At 52.2% G+C, this 22,299-nt stretch overlaps 8 protein-coding genes across 8 annotated transcripts; 5 read left to right on the forward strand and 3 right to left on the reverse strand.

Annotated features, from left to right (window-relative positions):
- The first annotated feature begins 825 nt into the window (after positions 1–825).
- Positions 826–1,867, forward strand: BDW70DRAFT_138601 (uncharacterized protein). The gene is made up of 4 exons (XM_073737252.1): positions 826–982; positions 1,041–1,081; positions 1,143–1,211; positions 1,275–1,867. Exons 1-4 carry the CDS (start codon positions 968–970, stop codon positions 1,360–1,362), a joined length of 213 nt encoding a protein of 70 aa, XP_073594846.1. The 5' UTR covers positions 826–967; the 3' UTR covers positions 1,363–1,867.
- On the forward strand, positions 1,542–5,854 carry BDW70DRAFT_169069 (uncharacterized protein; the record flags this gene model as incomplete). The annotated part of the gene is made up of 7 exons (XM_073742607.1): positions 1,542–2,272; positions 2,328–3,534; positions 3,675–3,695; positions 3,761–3,777; positions 3,932–3,974; positions 4,031–4,153; positions 4,229–5,854. The coding sequence occupies exons 1-7, from the start codon at positions 2,043–2,045 to the stop codon at positions 5,852–5,854; spliced, it is 3,267 nt and encodes a 1,088-aa protein (XP_073594847.1). The 5' UTR covers positions 1,542–2,042.
- Positions 5,855–5,889: 35 nt separating this feature from the next.
- On the reverse strand, positions 5,890–7,245 carry BDW70DRAFT_138604 (urea carboxylase-associated family protein). Its single transcript, XM_073737253.1, has 3 exons — positions 7,105–7,245; positions 6,291–7,057; positions 5,890–6,233 (listed from the first exon to the last, which is right to left on the reverse strand). Exons 2-3 carry the CDS (start codon positions 7,027–7,029, stop codon positions 6,034–6,036), a joined length of 939 nt encoding a protein of 312 aa, XP_073594848.1. The 5' UTR covers positions 7,030–7,057; positions 7,105–7,245; the 3' UTR covers positions 5,890–6,033.
- Positions 7,246–7,378: 133 nt separating this feature from the next.
- Positions 7,379–11,380, forward strand: BDW70DRAFT_138606 (GTPase BMS1). Its single transcript, XM_073737254.1, has 4 exons — positions 7,379–7,556; positions 7,655–7,725; positions 7,798–7,887; positions 7,945–11,380. Exons 1-4 carry the CDS (start codon positions 7,499–7,501, stop codon positions 11,260–11,262), a joined length of 3,537 nt encoding a protein of 1,178 aa, XP_073594849.1. The 5' UTR covers positions 7,379–7,498; the 3' UTR covers positions 11,263–11,380.
- A 604-nt stretch (positions 11,381–11,984) lies between these two features.
- On the forward strand, positions 11,985–13,824 carry BDW70DRAFT_72958 (uncharacterized protein). The gene is made up of 2 exons (XM_073744697.1): positions 11,985–12,562; positions 12,620–13,824. Exons 1-2 carry the CDS (start codon positions 12,092–12,094, stop codon positions 13,580–13,582), a joined length of 1,434 nt encoding a protein of 477 aa, XP_073594850.1. The 5' UTR covers positions 11,985–12,091; the 3' UTR covers positions 13,583–13,824.
- BDW70DRAFT_72959 (putative lactoylglutathione lyase (Glo1)) lies at positions 13,825–14,945 on the forward strand. The gene is made up of 2 exons (XM_073744698.1): positions 13,825–14,702; positions 14,771–14,945. Exons 1-2 carry the CDS (start codon positions 14,067–14,069, stop codon positions 14,810–14,812), a joined length of 678 nt encoding a protein of 225 aa, XP_073594851.1. The 5' UTR covers positions 13,825–14,066; the 3' UTR covers positions 14,813–14,945.
- BDW70DRAFT_72955 (CCCH zinc finger and RRM domain protein) lies at positions 14,789–17,874 on the reverse strand. Its single transcript, XM_073744696.1, has 5 exons — positions 17,585–17,874; positions 17,402–17,520; positions 16,709–17,323; positions 15,651–16,651; positions 14,789–15,559 (listed from the first exon to the last, which is right to left on the reverse strand). The coding sequence occupies exons 1-5, from the start codon at positions 17,647–17,649 to the stop codon at positions 15,158–15,160; spliced, it is 2,202 nt and encodes a 733-aa protein (XP_073594852.1). The 5' UTR covers positions 17,650–17,874; the 3' UTR covers positions 14,789–15,157.
- Positions 17,875–18,094: 220 nt separating this feature from the next.
- BDW70DRAFT_138608 (elongation factor 2) lies at positions 18,095–21,557 on the reverse strand. Its single transcript, XM_073737255.1, has 5 exons — positions 21,182–21,557; positions 21,087–21,102; positions 20,938–20,995; positions 18,451–20,885; positions 18,095–18,395 (listed from the first exon to the last, which is right to left on the reverse strand). Exons 1-5 carry the CDS (start codon positions 21,187–21,189, stop codon positions 18,378–18,380), a joined length of 2,535 nt encoding a protein of 844 aa, XP_073594853.1. The 5' UTR covers positions 21,190–21,557; the 3' UTR covers positions 18,095–18,377.
- Positions 21,558–22,299: the final 742 nt, after the last annotated feature.

Consider the following 22,299-nt stretch of genomic DNA (forward strand, 5'->3'; position numbering starts at 1 on the left):
GGGTATGAACCAGGTACCTTGATAGAGCACAGGGACCGCAGCATTGTAGTTGCACAAGCCCAAGACAATGAAACCCACAAGCGGCAAGGCCGTGGTCAAAGTGCGTAGCGACTGGGCTGTACTGCCTGGTTATTCCAGGTGCTCTTCTGCTACTCTTTGCGTTCTATTCATTATCATTCCACTAGACTGCTGGCCCTGGACCTCTTTCTTATCTCGGAAAATCAAGGTTCACGAGATTGTCTGCTGTCTAATTGATCCGTATATCATAAACGCAAAATTTTGGTCAGAGACAGTTCTGCATTAAGTGTAGCCTCGGAAAGGGTATTTGACCATACAATCGCCGTCATTTTACACGTATGCTTGTTCAATAGTCACGTGTGTGTCCCGCATTTGCTTTGCTTGCAGCGCCCGCTCGTACGTCATCTGCTGCTGCAGGGGAGCCTCGAGCGGCAAGGGTGATCACGACACCGATACAGTCCTGGCAGGCGTTGGCAGTCGTCATTTTGATATTTGCGCTTGCTATACAATCGGTTAGAGGGGAAATAATATAAACATTATAGCAGCATCCTTGAAACCTGTCTGATCTATAACCTGGTTCCATGGTCTTCTCCTATCTCGTAGATGGAGTCAGGCAGAATTATTATCATTACATCAGGCATAAGAACATCCCAGATACCACATAGATAGAGTAGGCAACAACTACTTATGGCCATAGCCACGCTTTATCAGTGGCAGTAAACTTGGTGTTTCACCTTATCTTCACGGTTAATAATGAGGGAAATTACCACTTGAGTCACCCCTCCCCGGGAAAGACATACATATAAGCCCGGTCTCCCCACCTTCGGCTGAAGGACCCTATTAACAATCTACGATCCACCACTCTCCAGCCTCATCTAGCACTTGCTCTCACTAGAATATCTCTCGAACGCTGCTCCCTGACCACTCATCCCACAACTCAATAATTACGATGCCTCTCTACAACGTTCGTCACTCTGTTGTCCACTCGTCCACCAGGCTCAACACTAACCTCCCTATCCTAGGTTACCTTGAAGAAAGACTCCCCTATCGAGGAGCTTCACAAGTGAGCCTCCCTTCCGCCTCGTTATCAAAAGCATTCGCTAACCCTGCTTGTTGCACGACAGAGCCAAGGAGGCTGCAAAGGAGAAGGGAGGAACCATCAAGCACGAGTACACCCTAATCAAGGGTTTCACGTGAGTCAGCTCCTTGTTGTCGTTCTGTCTCTAGAGCAACTTCCGGCTGACATATCTACTTAGCGTCGAATACCCCGACGACCTCGCCTCAGTCTTCGAATCAAGCGAACACATTCATGTTGAGCAGGACGGGGAGGTTAAGACTCAGTGACCGGGGGTCTAGCGCTCTTCATGGACTCTGAGCAATAGAGCAAAGACGCTGCCATCTGAGCTGTTTCGAACCATCACTGAGCTAATGTTTGAGTTACGGATCTGACTTTTATGCTTTATGACAAGAGAATACACGGAATTCATCGAGAATAGTGTTTATGCAATGTTGAAGCGTCTGTTTATCGAGGTGCCGATCACTGAATCGCGATGCGATCAGTTGAAAGCACTTGGTACCTGAGATGAAGGAAATGGCGAGTAACGTTGATCTGTTGATTGTAATGTAATCGCTGCCCCTCTCTGCTACATAAATGCTATCACATTAAATCCCCGCTATCGCGCCATTGGGTTATCTTATCTAGGACGTTCTAGCCGTGATAGGTAAACACAGATACTAGCTGGAGCTGGAGGCTAAGGTTATGTTCCCAAGCGCCGCTAGAGTATCCTAGGGAGGCTAAGGCATCAAAACATCGTCTTCGTGGTGGAGAATAATGAGAACGGCGCATGATCTCAGATTGAAAAAACGTAGGTTGGAATGTTGCTGAGAAACATTCGTGTCGAGTGGATAATCATTCCGCACTGAGCGCCGGCACGTGAGTCCGTCCTCACCGCGGGCGACAAACGGATTTCACGAGCTTTCCGGAGCTGCTCTCGATCTAAAACCCAGCATGGCTTGTGCTTGCTATGGCGGCAACGATCCCATTTCAGACACTGTCTATAGGTCGTGACCTTCGGAGAAGCGCCCTTCGCTACCGTAGTCGGATGGTAGGAGCACATCTTTTTGCGACATCCAGTCATCCCAAACTCACCACCACAACCACCACCACGCAAAATCTTACACCCCGGGCGAATGATGAGGTCGCTCGTCTTGCTGCTAGCCGGCGTCGACCTCTGACTCTAGCTGATTTATTGAAGTGAGGAAAGCGGCGAGATACCCATTGAAAGCGCGGTCTGATGATGTCTTCCTAGATACGGCCGTCCGCCACTATCAAAAGAAGCCCTCCTTGCCTCCGCCAACTTCACCCTCTCTCTTCTCCCAGCCCGACTAGCTTCCCGTATCGAAGCTCTTCGAAACCTCCCGTTTATTGTCGTCGCGAACCCGCATGTCTCCAAGATTTACGGCAACTACGTTCATTCGCTGTCAACTCTACTCCCTTGGCAAAAGCGGCAGGTCACGACGCTGGAGGAAGAGAATCAATTCGCTGAGGTACTAGCAGACCTCGTCCACACGCATTCCAACACGATCCCCATCCTAGCACGCGGCTTTCTCGAATGTCGTAAGTACATCGATCCCGCTGAGGTGACGCGGTTCCTGGATACACATTTGCGTGCGCGGATCGGCACGCGGTTAATAGCAGAGCAGCATCTGGCGCTTCATTTCGCGTCGCGGCCTGCTGGGGAGGGATCAACTGAAGGACGAGAGCAGCCGCGGAAGGATGCGCAGCCGTCAAACTATATCGGGGTAATCGATACCGCTTTACAACCGGCTCGTATTGTACGGTCGTGCGAGGAATTCGTTGGAGAAATCTGCGAGCTGAAATATGGGGTGCGTCCACGGCTGGAGATTCACGGACAACCGGACGCGACTTTCGCGCATGTCCCTGTGCATGTGGAATACATCCTCACCGAGCTATTGAAGAATGCATTCAGAGCCGTCATCGAGAGTGGAAACGAGCAGGAGCCGATCGAAGTGACAATCGCCGCCGCACCAGATGTGCCTGGCAACCATTTACAATCACATGAGCCAGGCACCAACGGTAAACCATCAGACGCCCTAGACACAGGCGCTCAATCCGACAGCGACGTCGGTTTCCACGTCGATACAGTTGTCGGCACTGCAGACGCAAACGAGTCCATCAAATTCTCCACTCCATCCTCGCAAAGCATAACCCTTCGAATTCGAGACCGCGGCGGCGGCATATCGCCGGACGTCTTGCCCCAGATTTGGTCATACAGCTTCACCACGTTCTCTGACCTGGATATGGGCGAATCAGGTGGGATAGACGCGCTAAACACGATTTCTTCCAATAGTGGCCAGCTGAGCAGCATTGCTGGCCTTGGATATGGCCTGCCGTTGAGTCGCGCCTATGCGGAGTACTTTGGAGGTAGTATTGCCGTTCAGACTCTGTGGGGGTGGGGAACGGATGTGTACTTGACGCTCAATGGCGTTGGGAAGGTTGCTTGATCTAAGTACTCTGCCCAGTCATATACTCTCATGGCTCCCGTGTATGCCCCAGTCTCTATAGAGTTTTGTCATGTAGTCTCCGATATCCCGAAAACATTTATCCTCGGGCCTGCCATAAACACTGTGTGGAGATCTACCCCGCAGCGGAATTGGTGCGAGTCCTCAAGCTTTCTGTTAAACGGGTCCTTCTTCGGTCCTGGTCTTCTCTTGGTCGGAGATGTTGCCGATGTTGGTGTTCGTGGCTCCTCTATAAAGCGCGTCTCGCTCGCCCGAGACTCTAGGCCTTTTCCTCCACATTCACTCTGGCCTTGACTCCAACTGTATCACAATGTGCGGATATTTAGTGCCCCCAACTGGAGTTCGACAGACTGTGCTGACACTACATTAGGGTCTACACAGCTTCGTTTGCCTTCTTCGAAGCGCTCTGGGAGGTACGCTTAACTACAAATGTTGTACCTCAAGAAGTACTAATCACGCAACCGTTTAGGCTGGCGTCACCCATTGCTTCGTTAACCTTGGCTCCGATCACCCATCCATCCTCGAGGCCATGGTGAAGGGCCAGAAGGAGAAGCCAAATGAATTTCCGAAGATTGTCACCTGTCCTAACGAGGTACTTCCCAATCACATCGCGGCCGCCTTTCCCCTCTGCAGCAATTGATGACCCTACTAACACAACAGCGAATAGATGGTGGCCCTCTCCATGGCAGATGGCTATGCACGCTTAACGGGAAAGCCGCAATGCGTCATTGTGCATGTCGACGTTGGCACACAAGGCCTCGGTGCCGCAATCCACAATGCCTCGTGCGGGCGCGCACCCGTTCTGATCTTCGCTGGCCTCTCCCCCTTCACGATTGAAGGCGAGATGCGCGGCTCCCGAACAGAATACATCCACTGGATCCAGGATGTGCCCGACCAAAAGCAGATCGTATCGCAGTATTGCCGCTACAGCGCGGATATTCGCTCTGGAAAGAATATCAAGCAGATGGTGCATCGCGCTTTGAAGTTCGCGACAAGTGACCCACAGGGTCCGGTGTATCTTGTTGGTGCACGAGAGGTCATGGAGGAGGAAATCGAGCCATATGCTGTTAGTCCGTACGGGTGGAGAGGTGTTGCGCCGCCGGCGCTCCCTGCTGAGGGGGTGGAGCTTATTGCGCAGGAACTTGCATCTGCGAAGCAGCCGTTGGTCATTGTTGGATACTCAGGGCGTACTGCGCGGGGTGTGGAGCAGCTTGTCAAGCTTGCAGACACATACAAAGGCATTCGGGTGCTAGATACGGGTGGTAGTGATATGTGTTTTCCTGCTGACAATCCAGCATCCCTGGGGATGCGCTTCGGGATCCACGAAGCCATCAAGACAGCGGACTTTATCCTCGTCGCAGACTGTGACGTCCCCTGGATCCCGACTCAGTGCAGTCCCTCAAACTCGGCAAAGATCATCCACGTCGACGTCGACCCGCTCAAGCAGCAGATGCCCGTCTTCTATATCCCTGCCATGGCAACCTTCCGCGCCGAGTCCGCCACCGCATTCGAGCAGGTAAACGCATATGTCGAGTCTAACACAGAGCTCAAACAATTCATTACCTCCGACGCAAACAATGTCCTCGGCCAACGCCGCGAGGAAGCATTCCGCAAAACCCGCCAAGCCATCAACGAGCTGGCAGTCACACCAGCGGGTGGGCCCGACGCAGCCCTTAACGCCTCGTACCTCCTCTCTGAAATCCGCAAGACCCTACCCCTTGACACAATCTGGGCCATAGAATCCGTAACCCTCACGCCCATTGTCGCAGACCAAATCGCCGCTACACTACCCAACAGCTGGATTAACTGCGGCGGCGGAGGGCTAGGCTGGTCGGGCGGTGCCGCATTAGGTATAAAGCTAGCCACAGATGCACAAGCCGGTGGAGGCAACAAGGGCAAATTTGTCTGCCAGATTGTCGGCGATGGGACGTATCTCTTCTCCGTCCCGGGCTCGGTATACTGGATTGCAAGGCGCTACAATATCCCCGTGTTGACGATTGTACTGAACAATAAAGGGTGGAATGCGCCGAGACGGAGCATGTTGCTTGTGCACCCAAATGGGGACGGGTCCAAGGCGACGAATGAGGAGCTCAATATCAGCTTTGCACCCACGCCAGATTATGCTGGGATTGCGCGGGCTGCATCAGGTGGGTATATTTGGGCCGGTGTTGCGGGGAGTGTGGGCGAGTTGGGGAGGTTGTTGCCAGAGGCTGTGGAGAGTGTGAAGAACGGGGTTGGGGCGGTGCTGGAGGCGCAGTTGGATGGGACTGACGGAAAGTATGTTAAGAAGTAGGGAAGCAATTGGTGGCTCAAGGTGTAGATTCAAGGACTGGAATGCTACAACTATAGATGCCAACGATTCAAGTCAGTAGATGTTTTTGGCGTGTTTACATCAATCGTTAAAAGTTTAGCTTCCTAGTAGTGAGACTTCACAGTCAGCGCAGCACACGAATTTGACTTCTGCCTGAGCCATTACAGGCCGACAAAGCCAGCTCCATCATTTTCGCGTGTGGGCATTTTCATGCCATGAATTCCGGTGTAATTAGGGCTCTGGGGCTCCTTCCATCCTTCCAAAGCTTTGGCCTCGGTGATCTTAAAAACTTCCACCCCCAAGGGACGGGTGGTAGCCCCCATATCTTCCTTGTCATCCCAACCCCAATTCGAGAGGTCACCTATCAAAACAAGTATTAGTGAGGTAAATAATAGGAAGCAAAGTGATATTAGCATACCTCCTGGGCACGCAGACAAGGCGCAAAGAACATCAACCTCAGCAAAGAACTCAAAATATTCGCCTGGCTTCGCTGGCGATGTCTCCATAAAGTACCTCCCCTCTTCATCCAACCCGGTCACCTGGAAGACATTGAGAACATCATGCACGTCCAGTTCGGTCAATCCGTACGGCGTGACCGCACGAGTAAGGTTCGAGTGACAATGGAAGTCAAAAGACTCCCCACCCATCAAAAGGTTGACGTACGGGTCACACCTTGTCCCCAACAAATCGTGGACACGTCCTCCCCACTGCGAAGTGCCGAAGCCCTTGCCCTCTTTTCGCTTCCCGTCAATATCCAGTACCTCATGTAGCTGCCCGCCAGCGAGTGAATCTCCGGTGATTGTCACGAGGGGGCGCAGGTATGGCAAATTCGACCAGAGTCGGTCCCCTACAGAGACGTGAGAGGCATGGATCTGACGCGTGCGCGCTGCCCATAGTCGCTCCCGCGGGTTGTTGGCATTCCAGATGTTGAGGTCGCCGACTTGAGGTCCGTTCGGCGTCGTTAGACGGCAGATGTGCCCAGCGGGCACTATCCAAGCCTGACCTGAGCAAGGTCGAATGGTGAAAGACTTCTCGAGCTCCCGTTTGGCGGGGTCTGATGCGGTTTCGGAGATGTTTCTGTAGACCTGCGTTGTGCCATGAACGGTCGAGTCCTTGGGAGCTGTATATGCAGGGGGAGGTCGGCGGGGGGTAGTCATTTTGGGATCGCGCTGTGGTGCAATTGTACTGCAGAAGTCAGAAGAGAGATGTGTCAAGAGCGCACAGATTTCAACCTTTTAAGTAATAGAGATTCGGGGACAGCCGACAATATTTGGAGACCCCATTTTACCCGCCCCGCCTCAACTCGTGTTTGACTCCGATGTCGTTAAGCTGGAACTGCTCCTTTGGTTTGCATAAGAATTGACCGGGCCGGTCAGGGCGGGACTAACCAGGAATGGTTAGCGTACGATAGTTTTATCGATAAGCAATTATGCCTTAGGCCACTAGGAAAATTCATTCGGCGCTAAGAACCTCCGCCCCGAGAGAAAAAAGGCAAGACGGGTTTATGCTGAGCTTGCTTGACGGAGAAAGAGAGCAGTTCATTTCAACGCTTTCTTCAATCACGCAGTGAGGAAGATACAGGCTTCCTGAGAGGCCTTGACCTCCCCCCCCTCCCCCCCCAAAACAATGGAGCAACAAACAAACAGGGCCCATCGGGCTCCGAAAGAGAGGAAGAAATATGATGGTCAGTATAGTAGTCGACTTTTGTCGCAATCGCCAACATCGCGGCGCATCCTCTCACTGCATAGTCGGTCTGTTACTTACACATTTTCTGGACTCTAGGGCCCAATCCCAAGGCGTTTGCATTCTCGAATCCCGGAAAAGGCAATAAAGCTGGAGCAAGATCTCATGATGTACGGTCCATACCTTGACGCTACTGTCAGCCGTTTCAAGGATGTGCAAGCTGATTTTTGTGCCCGATACAGATCAAAGAGAAGAGATTACACGTTCCGTTGGTGGATCGTCTGCCTGAAGAGGCTCCCCCGCTTGTTGTCGCTGTAGTTGGACCTCCTGGCGTAAGTTTCTGTCTGGGTTAAGTACAAAGTTAGATACTGACAGATCCTCTCGTACAGGTAGGAAAGACCACTCTTATCAAATCCCTCATCCGCCGGTACACTAAACAGACGCTCAGCACACCGAATGGACCATTGACTGTGGTAACGTCCAAGAAGCGACGTCTTACGATCATAGAATGCCCCTCCGACTCCCTGGCAGCCATGATAGACGTGGCCAAGATTGCGGACATCGTTCTTCTGATGATTGACGGTAACTACGGATTCGAGATGGAGACTATGGAGTTTCTGAACGTTCTGTCTACTAGCGGTATGCCCGGAAACGTCTTCGGCATCCTTACGCATTTGGATCTGTTCAAGAAGCAAAGTACTCTTCGAGCTGCCAAGAAACGTCTTAAGCATCGGTTCTGGAGTGAATTGTATAACGGTGCTAAGCTCTTCTACCTTTCGGGTGTGATCAATGGTCGCTATCCCGATCGTGAGGTGCACAACCTGTCACGATTCCTTTCGGTTATGAAGAACCCTCGGCCTCTCGTGTGGCGTAATTCCCACCCATACGCTCTTGCAGATCGCTTTCTAGATATCACGCCGCCGACGGAGATTGAAAAGGACCCGAAATGCGATCGCACAATTGCCTTATACGGTTACCTGCGAGGAACGAATTTCCCGGCCCAAGGTGCGCGCGTCCACGTACCTGGCGTTGGCGATTTAACGGTTTCTGGAATTGAGGCATTGCCTGATCCTTGCCCAACCCCATATATGGATCAGCAGATACAAAAAGCTACCGGGAAATCGAATAAGCGCAGGCTGGGCGAAAAACAAAAGCTGCTCTTTGCTCCCATGTCTGACGTTGGTGGTGTTTTGGTTGACAAAGATGCCGTCTATATCGATGTGAAGACTTCGAACTTCAACGAAGATGGCGAGGAACGCGATGCGGACCGCGGCCTGGGTGAGCAGTTGGTTATTGGCCTGCAAGGCGAACGGAAACTCCTTGGTGAGGCAGACAGCGGTGTCCGCTTGTTCCGCGGTGGAGAAGCCATCACAAAAGCCGACGACGAAGACAATGATACTGGGCGGAAACACAGGAGAGAAGTACGATTTGCTGGAGATGACAACCAAGGCGCTGCGGAAGAAGACGAAGGCTTTGAAAGTGCAGAGGATGGAGAAGACGAGGAAGAGGAGGATCAGGATGATTTTGAAGCTGGTAGTGACGATGACGAAGCTGAAGTGGACGTTTCTGCACCTCCAGACTTCGCGGAAAGCTTTAGGGAACGACAAAATGGATCGACCTCACGCCAGGAATCGGATATCGCATTCGCCGATAGCGACTCAGATTTAGGCTCGATATCGTCCGTGGAGGATCAAGTTCTTGAAAGCGATATGGAGGAGGAAGAAGACTCAGGAGAGGAAGATGACGGAAATCTTCGATGGAAAGATAACATGCTCGCTAATGCGAAGTCACTTCACTCCAAGCGCCCAAAGTACCGCATCACGGACCTCTCGCGCACCATGTATGACGAGTCAATGACACCGGCTGAGGTCATACGACGATGGCGTGGTGAGGAAGAGAAAGATGAGGAGCCGGAGGGCGAAGACGACGAGGATACGTTCTTCAGGAAGACGAACGTTGAGCAGGAGGAGCAAGCTGAGTATCGCGCCGTTCCAGAGTATGATTACGAGGAGTTGGAACGGAAATGGCGAGACGAAGAGATGATCGAGTCGTTGCGCAAGCGTTTCGTGACTGCTAAACTCGGCGACGCTGAGGATGGTGAGGACGAGGATGTCGATGACGCCTTTAACGAGGATGACGAGGGAGACGGTGCTTTTGAAGATCTGGAGACAGGAGAAGTCTTCAATGGGATCAGAGACGACGACGGCGAAGACAGCGGTGAAGATGATGAGAAGGATGGGCCTGAAGACCTGGAGGCTGAACGCGCGCGGAACGCTAAAAGGAAGGAAGAACTGAAGCTGAGGTTTGAAGAAGAAGATCGTGAAGGCTTTGCAAATTCGAAAGACAACTCACGACACGACGGCGCTGAACCCGAGGAAGAATTTGGGGAGGATGAATGGTACGATGCGCAGAAGGCAAAAATGCAGAAGCAGGCCGACATCAACCGCGCCGAATTCGAGGCCTTGGACCCTAACTCCAGGGCTCGAGCGGAGGGTTACAGAGCTGGAACATATGCCCGTATTGTTCTCGAGAAAGTGCCTTGCGAATTTTCTATGAAGTTCAATCCTCGATACCCTGTCATCGTTGGTGGGCTGGCACCGACTGAGGACCGCTTTGGATATGTCCAGGTTCGTATCAAGAGGCACCGTTGGCACAAGAAGATTTTGAAGAGCAACGACCCGCTCATCTTTTCTCTCGGTTGGCGACGCTTCCAAACCCTGCCCATGTACAGCACGTCCGATAACCGAACCCGTAACCGAATGCTCAAGTACACTCCTGAGCACATGCACTGCTTCGGTACATTCTACGGGCCGCTTGTTGCACCAAACACTGGTTTCTGCTGTGTTCAGTCCTTCTCAAATAAGAATCCCGGTTTCCGGATAGCGGCCACCGGTGTGGTGTTAAGCGTGGACGAACACACGGAAATCGTCAAGAAGCTCAAACTCACTGGTGTGGCCTACAAGATCTTCAAGAACACCGCCTTCATCAAGGACATGTTCAACTCATCGCTAGAGATCGCCAAGTTCGAAGGAGCAGCAATCCGAACGGTATCAGGTATCAGAGGTCAGATCAAGCGAGCCCTGAGCAAACCAGATGGATGTTTCCGTGCAACCTTCGAAGATAAGATTCTCATGAGTGACATTGTATTCCTGCGCGCATGGTATCCCATTAAGCCTCACCGTTTCTACAACCCAGTAACCAACCTCTTGGATATTGAAGAGGGCGAGTCGGGCGACGGTGGCTGGAAGGGTATGCGACTAACAGGCGAGGTCCGACGGGAACAGGGAATTCCAACACCCCTGAACAAGGATTCTGCATACCGCAAGATCGAGCGGCCCGAACGCCACTTCAACCCTCTTCGAGTCCCACGGCAACTCGCTGCAGAACTCCCCTTCAAGTCCCAGATCACACGCATGAAGTCGCGGAAGGATAAGACCTACCTGCAGAAGCGTGCAGTCGTTCTAGGCGGAGAGGAGAAGAAGGCCCGTGATCTGATGCAGAAGCTCAACACCTTGCGCAACGAGAAGCAGGCAAAGCGTGCCGCCAAACAGGAGGAGCGCAGAAAGGTCTACCGTGCAAAGGTTGCCGAAGGTCTTGAGAAGAAGGCCGAGAGGGAGAAGAGGGAGCGTGATGAATACTGGCGAAGAGAGGGCAAGAAACGGAAAAATGAGGACGGAGAAGGGGGTGGAAGCAAGAAGCGCAGGTAAGGAGGAATGCATATCCGCTGTCAAAATTGTATGGGATAATGTTGTACCTATAAGTTGCATGAACGATGGCGTTAGAGATACCTTTAAACAAAAATATCGCAGATGCTCAATATAACCCCGGCCCGTCCTATACTTAAGATAATATACAAATTGTACCATAGCCTGTAGTTTTCTCGATCCTGACTTGGGAGAGCACGCTGAGTACGCTGCACACGAACACCTCACAACTCAGGCAACAGTATATATCACGTGACTGCGTGGACGCGTCGTCCACGCACGTGTTGATTGCCAACAGTTGAAGGAGACCAAGCACGACCATCTACCTCTCAGCGACTTGAGCAGCATACAGCATTATTCGGCCAGAATCATATCAAATCGCACGAAGAAGTACAGAGTGATCGTGTCTGAATGCCCTCACCAACGCCTCTCAAACCTTGGTTCAGTAACCCACCTTTGACCCATGAGCCCGCAACAGCTTCAAGTGGAGACATAGAGCGTTCAACTCCGGTTGTGCTGGATACTGTTGCTGTAAGGGCCCGCACATGCAGAAATCGGGGCATGCTCCTTGCAGCAGACCAGCCTGAAGAATATTCCACTCGGCAGGGCGATTGGTGAAGGGGCAGGACTAGAGGTTCATCGCTCAGTGGCTGGCTGGATTGCGTTCTCTGGGGTTCTTCAGAGTCGCACATTTCCACGCCAAGTGTCAACGCCTTCAGTCCGGGGAATATTCCGTGCACGGTCCATCTTTTGGTGGTCAAATCATTGGCAACCATCTTCAGCTACAACGCGTATACAATCTGCCAACCCTGCGCTTCGCATCTTGTACGTCATGTTAGACGGATCGCTGCAGGTTCATAGGCGACAGGGCGCGCAAGGTCAGGGGCGTACACATCGACGTGAAAATACTTCGAATGTTGAAGTGTCCAATAGATTAGACCGCTATCAAGGGCGCACCCCAGGGATGCGACCCCTATCTCTAGATGCGAGCTCAAATATGCAAAGGAGTGCAGACGGGATCTCCGTCGACGGTCAAGAATGGCGACACGAGTCATCAGCGGTTCCCCTGGAAGGATACATGTCACCTCAGAATAAATCAACCGCAGGGGGCGAGACGGATCCAAAGGAGGCAGGTGGCCTGGAAATGAGCAGGCAGAGTGGCATAGAACGAGCGGAAGCATCCGATCACATAAGGCCCTCTACAAACCTACCCGGTGCCCACCACACACCGAGAGTCGGGGATATTGGACGGCGCCGCTCTCAAAGCACAGGCTTTGGATCGCGCGGATCCAGAATTGCTGCTGTAGGCCTCTTACAATGCACTCTTGTACTCTTATATGGGTTGCTGATTTTCATTTAGCTATCCATCCAGCTGCGTACGCGGTTATCCTATGCCGCTGCTAGGATCGAGAAGGCGCGGCAACCGCAGTCGCAATACCAGTCGCCAACGGGCTTGCTGCAGAAAAATAGCTCGACTCCAATCCTCAGCGTGGAGACCTTGTCTCGAACTGGGCCACCGTCATTGGGGAAACTAGGGGATCAGTTTGAAACTGGGTCGCCAGATGGAACTACTGTTTCCGCCCCGGATGCTCCTGCAGCGTCCAGTCGCCATCCTTTTGACGGCCCCATACGCCAGACTCTCAACGCAAGGAGTGATGTAAATCCACAGCCGCAGCTGGAACTAAACAAATACGCAGAGCGTCCCTCAGAGCTGCGGCCTCCTCCACGGCTGGCCCCACCAGCGGACATTGACCCAGGTCGTGTGAACCGCCAACGACGTCGCCCAAACCCGAACAATCCTAGCAACCCTTCACGTTATCCACGTTTCCCTCTCCATAGACGTGGCTGCTCGCAACAGGAGCTTGTGACTGACACGGAGGTCACCCGAGTGCCCGAATCACCGTCGCTCTGTCCGTCTAACAATAACGGTATCCCCTTTCACAGATTGTCTGATAATTCGCAAAGCTCCTCAATGGAGCAAGATGCTATCGAGACTTTGCTTTTTATGTCTAGCCCGGGGACATCCGGGTACCATTCAAACTCCCAGAATTCTCAGCGTAATCAAGACGTCAGGAATATAGATAATAGTGCTTCGCAGAGCGTGCAATGGCACGGCGCACTTAGTGACAGCCAATCTAACATACAGCCTGGCCCTGCTGGCACCGTCGAGACTCGAACTGGCGATGAGATTGATCTCATGCTAGATCAGATGAACAGCGACAGCGATGACGACGCTGATTATACTTTCAGACGCCCGATCAGGGTCGAGGCAGGCTCGAGAGCCAATGATGCAGCTGGGAGCAATGTCCAGCATGGGACATAAGATGCAAAGATTATCCTGATTACGCTAAACTTTGCTTTCTGAGCCCTTGCACGATTCTTGAGTATGAAGTGCTGTTCCTCCGCGCGACACGGGCAAGATGGACTGTCAGCAGCTGCATGCTTTGAGAGCTAATTGCGGCTAAGGATCCCTTTCATAACCCGAGAGTGCATTACCCCGGACAGACTCCGGGACGCATGAATAGACCCACGGACCCAGCCACAATGTATAGCCCTAAAGGTACAGAAAAAGGTCCACCTATATGCTACTGCTGGAGTAGAAATACCCGCAGTCGCCCAAGCTCCCACAGAGTCTCACAAAGTTACGTCGCGGATTGTGACTTCTTTTCATCTTGAGGCACGGGTTCCGTCACACGGGCAGTTCTACCTACCAATTTCCTCCCGAAGGACTCGAGAGCTTACCTACCATCTCTCCGTACCCTCAATCCAGGAACTTGCAACAAGTCAATTGGCGGCAAATTCCCAGAATGAGCAACTTGCAACCCCCTTCATCCGAGCCATCTCCTTTCGAAGTCGGCGCCTTCCTCCCCGGGGGGCACAACACCGACCCCGCGCTCCCGGAAAATAGCCCCACGGCTGGCTTCAAGCTAAACCACTTCATGCTCCGCATCCGCGACCCCAAGCGCTCGCTCCACTTCTACGTGGATCTTATGGGCATGCGCACAGTGTTCACCATGAACACAGGGCCGTGGACAATCTACTATCTCGGGTACCCGTCCACTCCCCAAGACCGCGCCGACCTCCCCGCCTGGTCCGCCAAAGTCGGCGGGGACAATAGAACCCTTACGTCAACGCTAGGGCTACTTGAACTATACCACGTCCATGGGTCTGAGAAACCGATCTCTGAAGGGGGGTATGAGATTTCTACTGGCAACGAACCACCGAATCTGGGGTTCGGCCATTTAGGGTTTACCGTGCCTGACGTCCCTAAGGCTCTTGAGAGATTGAAGGGCGCGGGCGTGCGCGTTATCAAGGAGCTTGGTGTTTCGACAAGGGAAAGTATACCTCTGAGTAAGTGGGAGGAGGAGCGTGGAATCGGGGTTGGTGAGATTCATCCAAATTATAAGGCGGTCTTCGATCAGATTGCTTTTGTCGCTGATCCGGTAGGATTCTCGTTCTCCTTCCGTTCTTCCTTGTGGTTTTACCGAATTTTGCTAACAGAGTGAATTAGGATGGATATACTGTAGAGCTTGTACCCCAGACAATGAGCTAAAATGGTTGATTGGCAGCTACGAGCATTCGCACTTATTTGTTTGTCAGGTTGGTTCCTTCTGGGATGGCACCAAATAATCTATGTATTGAGAAACCTTAGTTTAAGCTCCTGGAGTAGGCGCCTTCAGCATGTATTAACATGCAGCAAATTAGAGTATCACCCATGAAAGCTCATTACCGAGCAAGCCAACTCTTATATCAATCGCAATCAGCCAAGAAAGGGATCTGCATAAAGTACATCGATTCCAGATCATCGATACTCATACATTACTTAACTCCAACAATCATGCGAACCATAGTTATTCTTGCATGAAGCCAGTAAGCAATTGTCCGCTTACCAGTAGCCTCATACTCCCCAACTATCATCCACCTCCGCAACATCGTAATCGACATCCGCAGTCGCAGCTCCATTCTCCTTCCCACGAGCCTGATCCTGGTCATGTTCCGCCGACACAGAATCCATAATCGTATCTTCGTCAGACCCAGTGCCAGCCTTAGCATCTGGACCCGAGCCACCTGGCGTTGTCACTGTTTGTTGACCTTGACCTTGATCTGGACTTGTTGACGAAGATTGTGGCGGGACAGAGATCGGTAGATTGGGCACCCATGAGAGCTGGACCTCGCCAACAGAGGGAATATTGCGGGGGCCGAACATGAATTTTTCGGCTTGGTAACGCTCCTTGAAGGAGACAATGAGGGAGTTTTCGTCGTTCGGGTTGGGGGTTATGGATTCGTATTCGCTGACGCCCTGAATTCGTTAGTTAGGTTTACAAATGTTCCCAAAGCTCAGGTTCAGAAGCATATGAAAATGGGGAAAGGAGTGGAAGGTTGGGACATACAATGAGGAACTGCCGGAATGCCTCGTCCTGCTCGGAATGCGGCTTGATGCCCGAGACAGCAATGCGCTTTGGGCGATTGTCGAGGCGCAGGACGCCGCCGCGGCCGCGTGCAGGGAACCCACCTCGCCCGCGATAAGAGCCACGATATGATGGGTCGTAGCCGCGACCACGTGGTGGGTAGCCGCCACGGCCGAAACCCCTTCCACGACCGCGGTACGATGTGCCAGTATCAGAAGAGTGGTTAGGGTCTAAACCAAGGCTCTTCGCTTCAGCCTCAAGAGCAGCAAGCTGAGCCCGGAGTTGTTTGGTTTGTTCGCTTGCATTTTCCTCAGAGGAAGATTGGGATGCTCCGCCGTTAGTTGCTGCGTTGCCGGACGTCGCGCCGCCAATCTTCTGGAGTAGTCGTTGCTTTTCCTCTTCTTGCTTTTTAAGGAGTTCCTCGCGCTGTCTTTCTAACTCTTGCTTGGCCTTTTCTGTCTCCTGGCGCTGCCTGAGTTTCTCCTCGTAGGCTTTCTGCGCTTCTTCCTGCTGCCTCTGGAATTCCTCTGCATCAAATGTTTGAGGAGCTTCGCGCCCATTACCACCGGGTCGTTGGTCGTGTCCCTTCGGTTTATGCCAGTAGACCTTGACGAATCTGTTGTCAAAGATCACCTTAGGACTTGACCAGGCTGCCTTGGCGGTGGCATGGTCCGCGTAGGTTATTAGGGCTAGTTTTCTGTGCGGCTGGAGCTGGAGGTCTGTAATCTCGCCGTATTGAGAAAAGAACTCCCTGACCGTGAACTCATCAAGCTTGTCGTCGGGAATCTGCTCCACAACGATAGTCTTCACGGAGGGGTCATCGTTAGGGCCGGCAGCAGAAAATTCGGATCGACGACCACGATTGTTAAAGCCCCCTCTATCACTACCACGGCCACGACCGCGGCCTCTGTCACTTCCACGCATTAGACCATCGGGGCGGCGTCTGGAGTCAGGAACAATGCCTGACGTTTTTGGGTCATATTCTATAATGAGAGTTAATAAAGAATAGCTCCCAATTATTGCCTAACTTGCACGCTTACCATCATCCTTTGAAGCACCTGCTACCGTATCATGCTGATACGGACAAGCACCACCCAAATAGCAGATACCCTGCGTCTCGTAGAAGGGACACTTCTCCGTACTCTTCGGTCCCATCTGGTCAGGCTGTTGGCGGGGGCCTCCGCCTGGTGGCATCGGCATAGGAGGCATCCCCGGCATCTGTGGGAAGCCCATGCTTTGTAGGGCCAACATTGTTGCCATTGGATCATTCTGGTCAAACCCGGGGAACGACGGAGGCATAACAGGGAATCCACCAGCGGAATGAGGGAACTGCCCAGGGCCGGACGGGGGATGTCCATCTCTCCCTGTCCAATCGCTCTTCCCACCCCGCCCACGACGCGGGTTCTTGAAGTTCCGATGAATTTGAGCGCTCTCATGCCCGTGATTGTCGCTAAAGCCATCATCGTATGTACGCTTGCGGCTCAAGTTGTCACCATGCGATTGCGGGCCGTACGAGCCGTTCGATGATCCTGCTAGCGGGATCGCCTGTGCCGATGGCTGGGTAGCAGCTTGAGGAAGTTGTACCTGGGCCGGAGCCGCGGGTGTCTGCTTAAGGGCAAATGTAGCGAAAAGCTCTTCGACGAAGTTGGCAGTATCTAGTCACCAAACACCAGTCAAAAAGCACATTCTTCCCGACGCAATAGACCACAGGGAATGTATGGAGTAGAACTCACGCTCCCTCAAAAAGTCCTCCAAGTTTTCGACCGAGGCTTTTCGAATTTCATCATCCGGAGCATCAGACCTTATAAGAGCTAAGACGTAATCGGCAAGCACATCAGAATCCGCGTCCGAGCTATTTTCGAGTTAATTGTTAAAATTTCCCACAGGCACCTACGCCTTCGTGTTGAGCGTCTTACATGTCTTCCAGCTTTTTCACCACCCAAGATTTGACCTCTGCGGCCTCTTCCTCAGTGAGTTGCATATCGACTCACTCTTTTGTGAAGTAAACGCGGGTTGAAGGAACGACTTGTCCGCTGACCGACGTAATAATAGCGTGGGAGCGAGCAGATCCGTGGATGAGGTTGATTTGCGTTATTTGCGTGGAAGATTGCGTGGAAGAGAACGGTACTCGGCGCAATATTAGAGCATCTCACCCGAAGAGGCGCACCGCATAGAAAGAGTTGCAGAAAAATTGACAGGAGCGAAGTAGCAGAAAAAGCGAGCTCTGCGGAACCGAATGAGCTCTTCGAATGCGCGAGACCCAGAGCGCGGGATGGAACACGTCACGTGATTGGAAATAAAACAAGCTACAAATACAAATTACGAACTTAGCATGTTTATCAAGTACCAACGATGAATTAGAGAATGACAGAGCATGAAACTACAGGGACTACAGTTAATTTTTACAGGTGACAGGTGAGAGAAAATGAACATTGAACAAATCATATTTTTCGTGTCCAACTAGAGAATATCATAGTCGTTAACATAACAAAAAGGAAAAGTAGGCCATAGCAAATGCATGAGCACACCGGTTTCTACTGCTCTAGTTAATCGAGAACCCTTACGACATCAGGCTGCATTGCGTCGGTTTATTTTCTTGCGCGGTTGACTCCCTTTTAGCATTGGCCGGGTATTGCGTTCATCAATTTCATAAACATAGGATTCCAACCCAAACAGACTTGAAACCTAGTCGGTTTGTATTGAACGTTTTTACAGCTTGTCGTAGTACTGTGAACTGTGTTAGCACTTGAACGTTCAGAGAGGAAAATAACCGAATACTTACGTTCTCGTAACCAGGAACCTGCTCCTTGATACCCTTGCGCTTACGCATCTCAGCAACGATCTGACCAGGCTTGGTGGTAGGGTCAAGAGGAGAGCCACCAGGGAGAACAGCCCAGTGGTCAAAGACAGACTGGGGGAACGCCTGACCACCAGTGGCCTGGCGAAGTTCACCGGGGAAACCGAAGGACTCGTTGACGGGCAGGTAAGCCTTGACGGTGAATAGAGGAGTACCGACACGCTGCTCCTCAGTGTAGACGTGACCACGGCGGCGAGTAAGGACACCATAGATACCACCCATAGCCTGCTCAGGAACCTGGATCTCGACGTTGAAGATGGGCTCGAGGATACCGGGCTCGGCAAGGAGAGTAGCGGCGTACAGGACACGACGAGCAGTGGGGATGATCTGACCACCACCACGGTGGATGGCATCAGCGTGAAGAGTAACATCAAGGATGTTGAAGCGGATGGAGCGCATGGGCTCCTCAGCAACGGGACCCTCACGGGTGGCCCACTGGAAACCGGAGACAACTGAGTCCTTGATTTCGTTGAGGTACTGGACGGCCTTGGTCTGGTCAACGAGCAAGTTGGCGCCAGTGGTGTCGGGACCGAAACACCAGATCTTACGAGCATCGGTGACATCCCACTCGTACTCATCGGCAAGGATACGAGCACGGGCCTTGAAATCGTCGCGGGGGTTGATCTTGCCCTCCTCAATGGCCTTGGAGACATCCTCACCCAGAGGCTCGGCAGTGAGGTAGAGACGGTTGTGCTTGTTGGGCGACTTGGACAGAGCAGTCATGCTGGAAGTGCCAGAAACGGTCTCACGGTAGGAGACGACGGGGTCGGAGATACGGAGGGGAACACCAGCGTGGTCTTCCTCAAGATCCTTCAAGCAAATCTCAAGGTGGAGCTCACCAGCACCAGCAACGACGTGCTCACCGGACTCGTTGATCATGGTCAAGACACAAGGATCGGACTTGGAGAGACGCTTAAGACCCTCGACAAGCTTGGGCAGATCACCAGCGTTCTTGACCTCGACGGAGCGCTGCACGACAGGGGAGACAGAGAACTTCATGACCTTGAGGTTGTGAGCAGTCTCGGAGGTGGTAAGGGTACCGGACTTGAGCAAGAACTGGTCGACACCAACGAGACCGACGATGTTACCGGCGGGAACATCCTCAATGGGCTCGACGAAACGACCCATCATGAGAATGGTACGCTGAATGGCCTTGATGAAAAGGTCCTCCTTCTTGCCAGGGGTGTAGTTGGGACCCTGGATGCGGACCTTGAGACCGGACTTGACGGTACCGGCGTAGACACGACCGAAGGCGTAGAAACGTCCCTTATCGGAGGTGGGAACCATCTTGGAGACGTAAAGCATGAGAGGAGCCTTGGGGTCACAGTCACGGATACCAGCAAAGGCCTCGTCGTCATGAGGACCCTCGTACAGAGTCTCAGCACGGTACTTCTGGGCAGTGACGGGAGAAGGAAGGTGAATACAGATCATCTCCAACATGGCATCGGCAGCGGGAAGGAACTTGCGCATGATGGTCTTGAGGAGCTGCTTGCCAGTAAGGTCCTTCTCGTCGTTCGCAAGCTTGACCTCAATCTTCTCAAGAAGAGCAGGGATCTGGTCCTTCTTGTCGTTGGTGACAAGCTGGAAGATCTTGTAGATAGGGTCAAGAATGAACATGTTGAAAGCACGCTCAACGGGCTTGCCGTCAACCTCAGGCTGGGTCTTGGTCCACTTCTTGGTCTTGGGGTTGAAGTAGTTGTCACCCCACAGACGCTCAAGCATCTTCTTGCGGTCAACACCGAACTTCTTGGCGAACTTGACAGCAAACTGGCGGACGGTGAAAGCCCAGCCGTGAAGACCGGAACCGAAAGCAACGGTACCCTTTTCGGGGTAGACCTGGACGTTGCCGAGGGCCTTGTCCTCGTAGGTAGCGATGATGACGTTGACGGACTCAACGGTACGGAGGAAAGACTGGTAGAGGTCCTCTTTCTCGACCTGGAGTTCGAGCAGAGAGCGGTCGACCTTGTTGATGATAAGGACGGGCTTGATACGCTCAGTCAGGGCCTGACGGAGCACAGTCTCGGTCTGGACGCAAACACCAGAGACACAGTCGACGACGACAAGGGCACCGTCAGTGACACGGAGAGCAGCAGTGACTTCAGAAGAGAAATCAACGTGACCGGGGGAATCGATCAAGTTGATCAAGAACTCGTTACCGTCGACGGCCTGGGGGATTTCCTTGATATCCTCCTCATCGGCGAACTTGGCGTAAAGAGAGATAGCAGTAGACTTGATGGTGATACCACGCTCCTGTTCATCAGGACGGGTGTCCATGAAACGGGCATCACCAGCCTTGGCACCAGCAATGATACCGGCACGCGAGACGAGAGAGTCACTGAGAGTGGACTTTCCGTGATCGACTACGAAACATTCAGCATACAAAACTCCGCTGAGAAATTGTCGAATACGAACCGTGAGCAATGACCGACATGTTACGGATGTTGGCCTTGCGGTCCATGAGGGAGCGGAGCTAGTCCTTGTTAGTACCACATCACTCTCCCCGTCGCTGAGAAAATTTTTTATAGCTTCGGGTTGCTGGCGTCTTCAATGGAACGGCATACCTCCTCGATAGTGAAGCTGTCAAGAACCGCGTTAGCATATTGATCAAAGCCATTTCCATTACAATCATCATCGAGATGGTTCGGGATGGACTTACTTGACCATTTTGGCGGTTTTTTTTGTTAAAGCCTCAAAGGCGGGGTTGTGTGGAAGAGGGGAAGAAAAGAAAAAAAGAAAGCAGAAAACGACACACAAGAGATCAGGACCGAGAGCTAGCTCGACCTGAAGATGACCTGGGATAGAAAAGAAAAAAGGCCTATGTGCGCTGCTCCAGAGGGAGAGACTGAAGGAGGAGAAGAGGGTTGGGAAGAGAGGAGAGGAGGGAGAGGAGGGGAAGTGGAAGAGAGGAAGCAAGCGAGTTTAGTGGTCGTGGGGCCGACGGTGGTTGGTTTTTTCCCGAGTCCCAATCTGGGATGTGCGTTTTTTCCACTGGGCACCCATTTCCCGCTTGTAGCCCTCTGCTGCCGTCTAACTCCGGTGTCATCTGGAGATTACAAAGTACAAAGGTACAGTATTTAGCCAACATATAACTCCTCGATCTAAGAAAAAAACGTATGATTAGATGCCACAAGAGCGGTTTCTCCTCTATCAGAGAACTGTTGACGGTTTCAGGGTCGCCGACGGAGTCTTCGAGACTCTACACCATGAGATCGGGCAAGTAGTCATCACGAACTTCGTCTCACATAACTGACTCAATTCTGACTCAAAACGACCATCAGCATCATTTGACTACTACAGGAGAAGCATCAAGAGGAGTCATCTCCCGCGATATCCTCTCTTTCCATGGAATCGGCAATCCAAATATGGTTGGTAATCAGCTTGGTAGACCTCACTCTCTGGCACACCGCCTCGTAATTAGAAGAAATCCAGCCAATAATATGTCTAAAATGAAATCATGAATCGCTTGTTGCCACTTCACAACGACGAGAAAGCTGTGCTGCCACCTTCTGCTGACTGGCAAGTTACAGGTTTCGAATCGTAGCCCTGGTGAGGGGCACTAGTGGGGTAATTGCTTACTAATTAAACAAAGCTCTGAAAGCTCTGCAAAGTCGCAGCGTCTGGTTGGCCAAGACCTTTGAATCAGGATCTACAGTCCCGAAGTAGCTTAGCTTGAGCTCTCCCGAGCCCACTTTCAATATTTCCGTATCGAGCTCGGCACGGTGCTGCTTTTACTGCAAGGGCTATAGAAATAGGTTGGTCGGCATTTTTGCTCTA

The sequence above is a fragment of the Aspergillus foveolatus genome (assembly GCF_047715535.1).
Source record: "Aspergillus foveolatus strain CBS 279.81 unplaced genomic scaffold BDW70scaffold_33, whole genome shotgun sequence".
Taxonomy (NCBI): domain Eukaryota; kingdom Fungi; phylum Ascomycota; class Eurotiomycetes; order Eurotiales; family Aspergillaceae; genus Aspergillus; species Aspergillus foveolatus.

What these genes read in the sequence shown, in the direction of transcription:
- BDW70DRAFT_138608 (XM_073737255.1), bottom strand. An exon ending in CATGTCGGTCATTGCTCACG is followed by an intron (nt 20,886 to 20,937) that starts GTTCGTATTCGA and finishes AATGTTTCGTAG; the next exon opens with TCGATCACGGAAAGTCCACT.
- BDW70DRAFT_138606 (XM_073737254.1), top strand. Translation starts at nt 7,499, where the DNA reads ATGGAGCAACAAACAAACAGGGCCCATCGGGCTCCGAAAGAGAGGAAG. An exon ending in AGAGAGGAAGAAATATGATG is followed by an intron (nt 7,557 to 7,654) that starts GTCAGTATAGTA and finishes TCTGGACTCTAG; the next exon opens with GGCCCAATCCCAAGGCGTTT. An exon ending in CTGGAGCAAGATCTCATGAT is followed by an intron (nt 7,726 to 7,797) that starts GTACGGTCCATA and finishes TGCCCGATACAG; the next exon opens with ATCAAAGAGAAGAGATTACA.
- BDW70DRAFT_72959 (XM_073744698.1), top strand. Translation starts at nt 14,067, where the DNA reads ATGAGCAACTTGCAACCCCCTTCATCCGAGCCATCTCCTTTCGAAGTC. An exon ending in TTGCTTTTGTCGCTGATCCG is followed by an intron (nt 14,703 to 14,770) that starts GTAGGATTCTCG and finishes AGAGTGAATTAG; the next exon opens with GATGGATATACTGTAGAGCT.
- BDW70DRAFT_138601 (XM_073737252.1), top strand. An exon ending in CCTATCGAGGAGCTTCACAA is followed by an intron (nt 1,082 to 1,142) that starts GTGAGCCTCCCT and finishes GTTGCACGACAG; the next exon opens with AGCCAAGGAGGCTGCAAAGG. An exon ending in ACCCTAATCAAGGGTTTCAC is followed by an intron (nt 1,212 to 1,274) that starts GTGAGTCAGCTC and finishes ATATCTACTTAG; the next exon opens with CGTCGAATACCCCGACGACC.
- BDW70DRAFT_72958 (XM_073744697.1), top strand. Translation starts at nt 12,092, where the DNA reads ATGTTAGACGGATCGCTGCAGGTTCATAGGCGACAGGGCGCGCAAGGT. An exon ending in GCGGATCCAGAATTGCTGCT is followed by an intron (nt 12,563 to 12,619) that starts GTAGGCCTCTTA and finishes ATTTTCATTTAG; the next exon opens with CTATCCATCCAGCTGCGTAC.
- BDW70DRAFT_72955 (XM_073744696.1), bottom strand. Translation starts at nt 17,649, where the DNA reads ATGCAACTCACTGAGGAAGAGGCCGCAGAGGTCAAATCTTGGGTGGTG. An exon ending in AGGTGCTTCAAAGGATGATG is followed by an intron (nt 16,652 to 16,708) that starts GTAAGCGTGCAA and finishes CTCTCATTATAG; the next exon opens with AATATGACCCAAAAACGTCA. An exon ending in CATTCCGGCAGTTCCTCATT is followed by an intron (nt 15,560 to 15,650) that starts GTATGTCCCAAC and finishes TAACGAATTCAG; the next exon opens with GGCGTCAGCGAATACGAATC.
- BDW70DRAFT_138604 (XM_073737253.1), bottom strand. Translation starts at nt 7,029, where the DNA reads ATGACTACCCCCCGCCGACCTCCCCCTGCATATACAGCTCCCAAGGAC. An exon ending in CTTGTCTGCGTGCCCAGGAG is followed by an intron (nt 6,234 to 6,290) that starts GTATGCTAATAT and finishes TTGTTTTGATAG; the next exon opens with GTGACCTCTCGAATTGGGGT.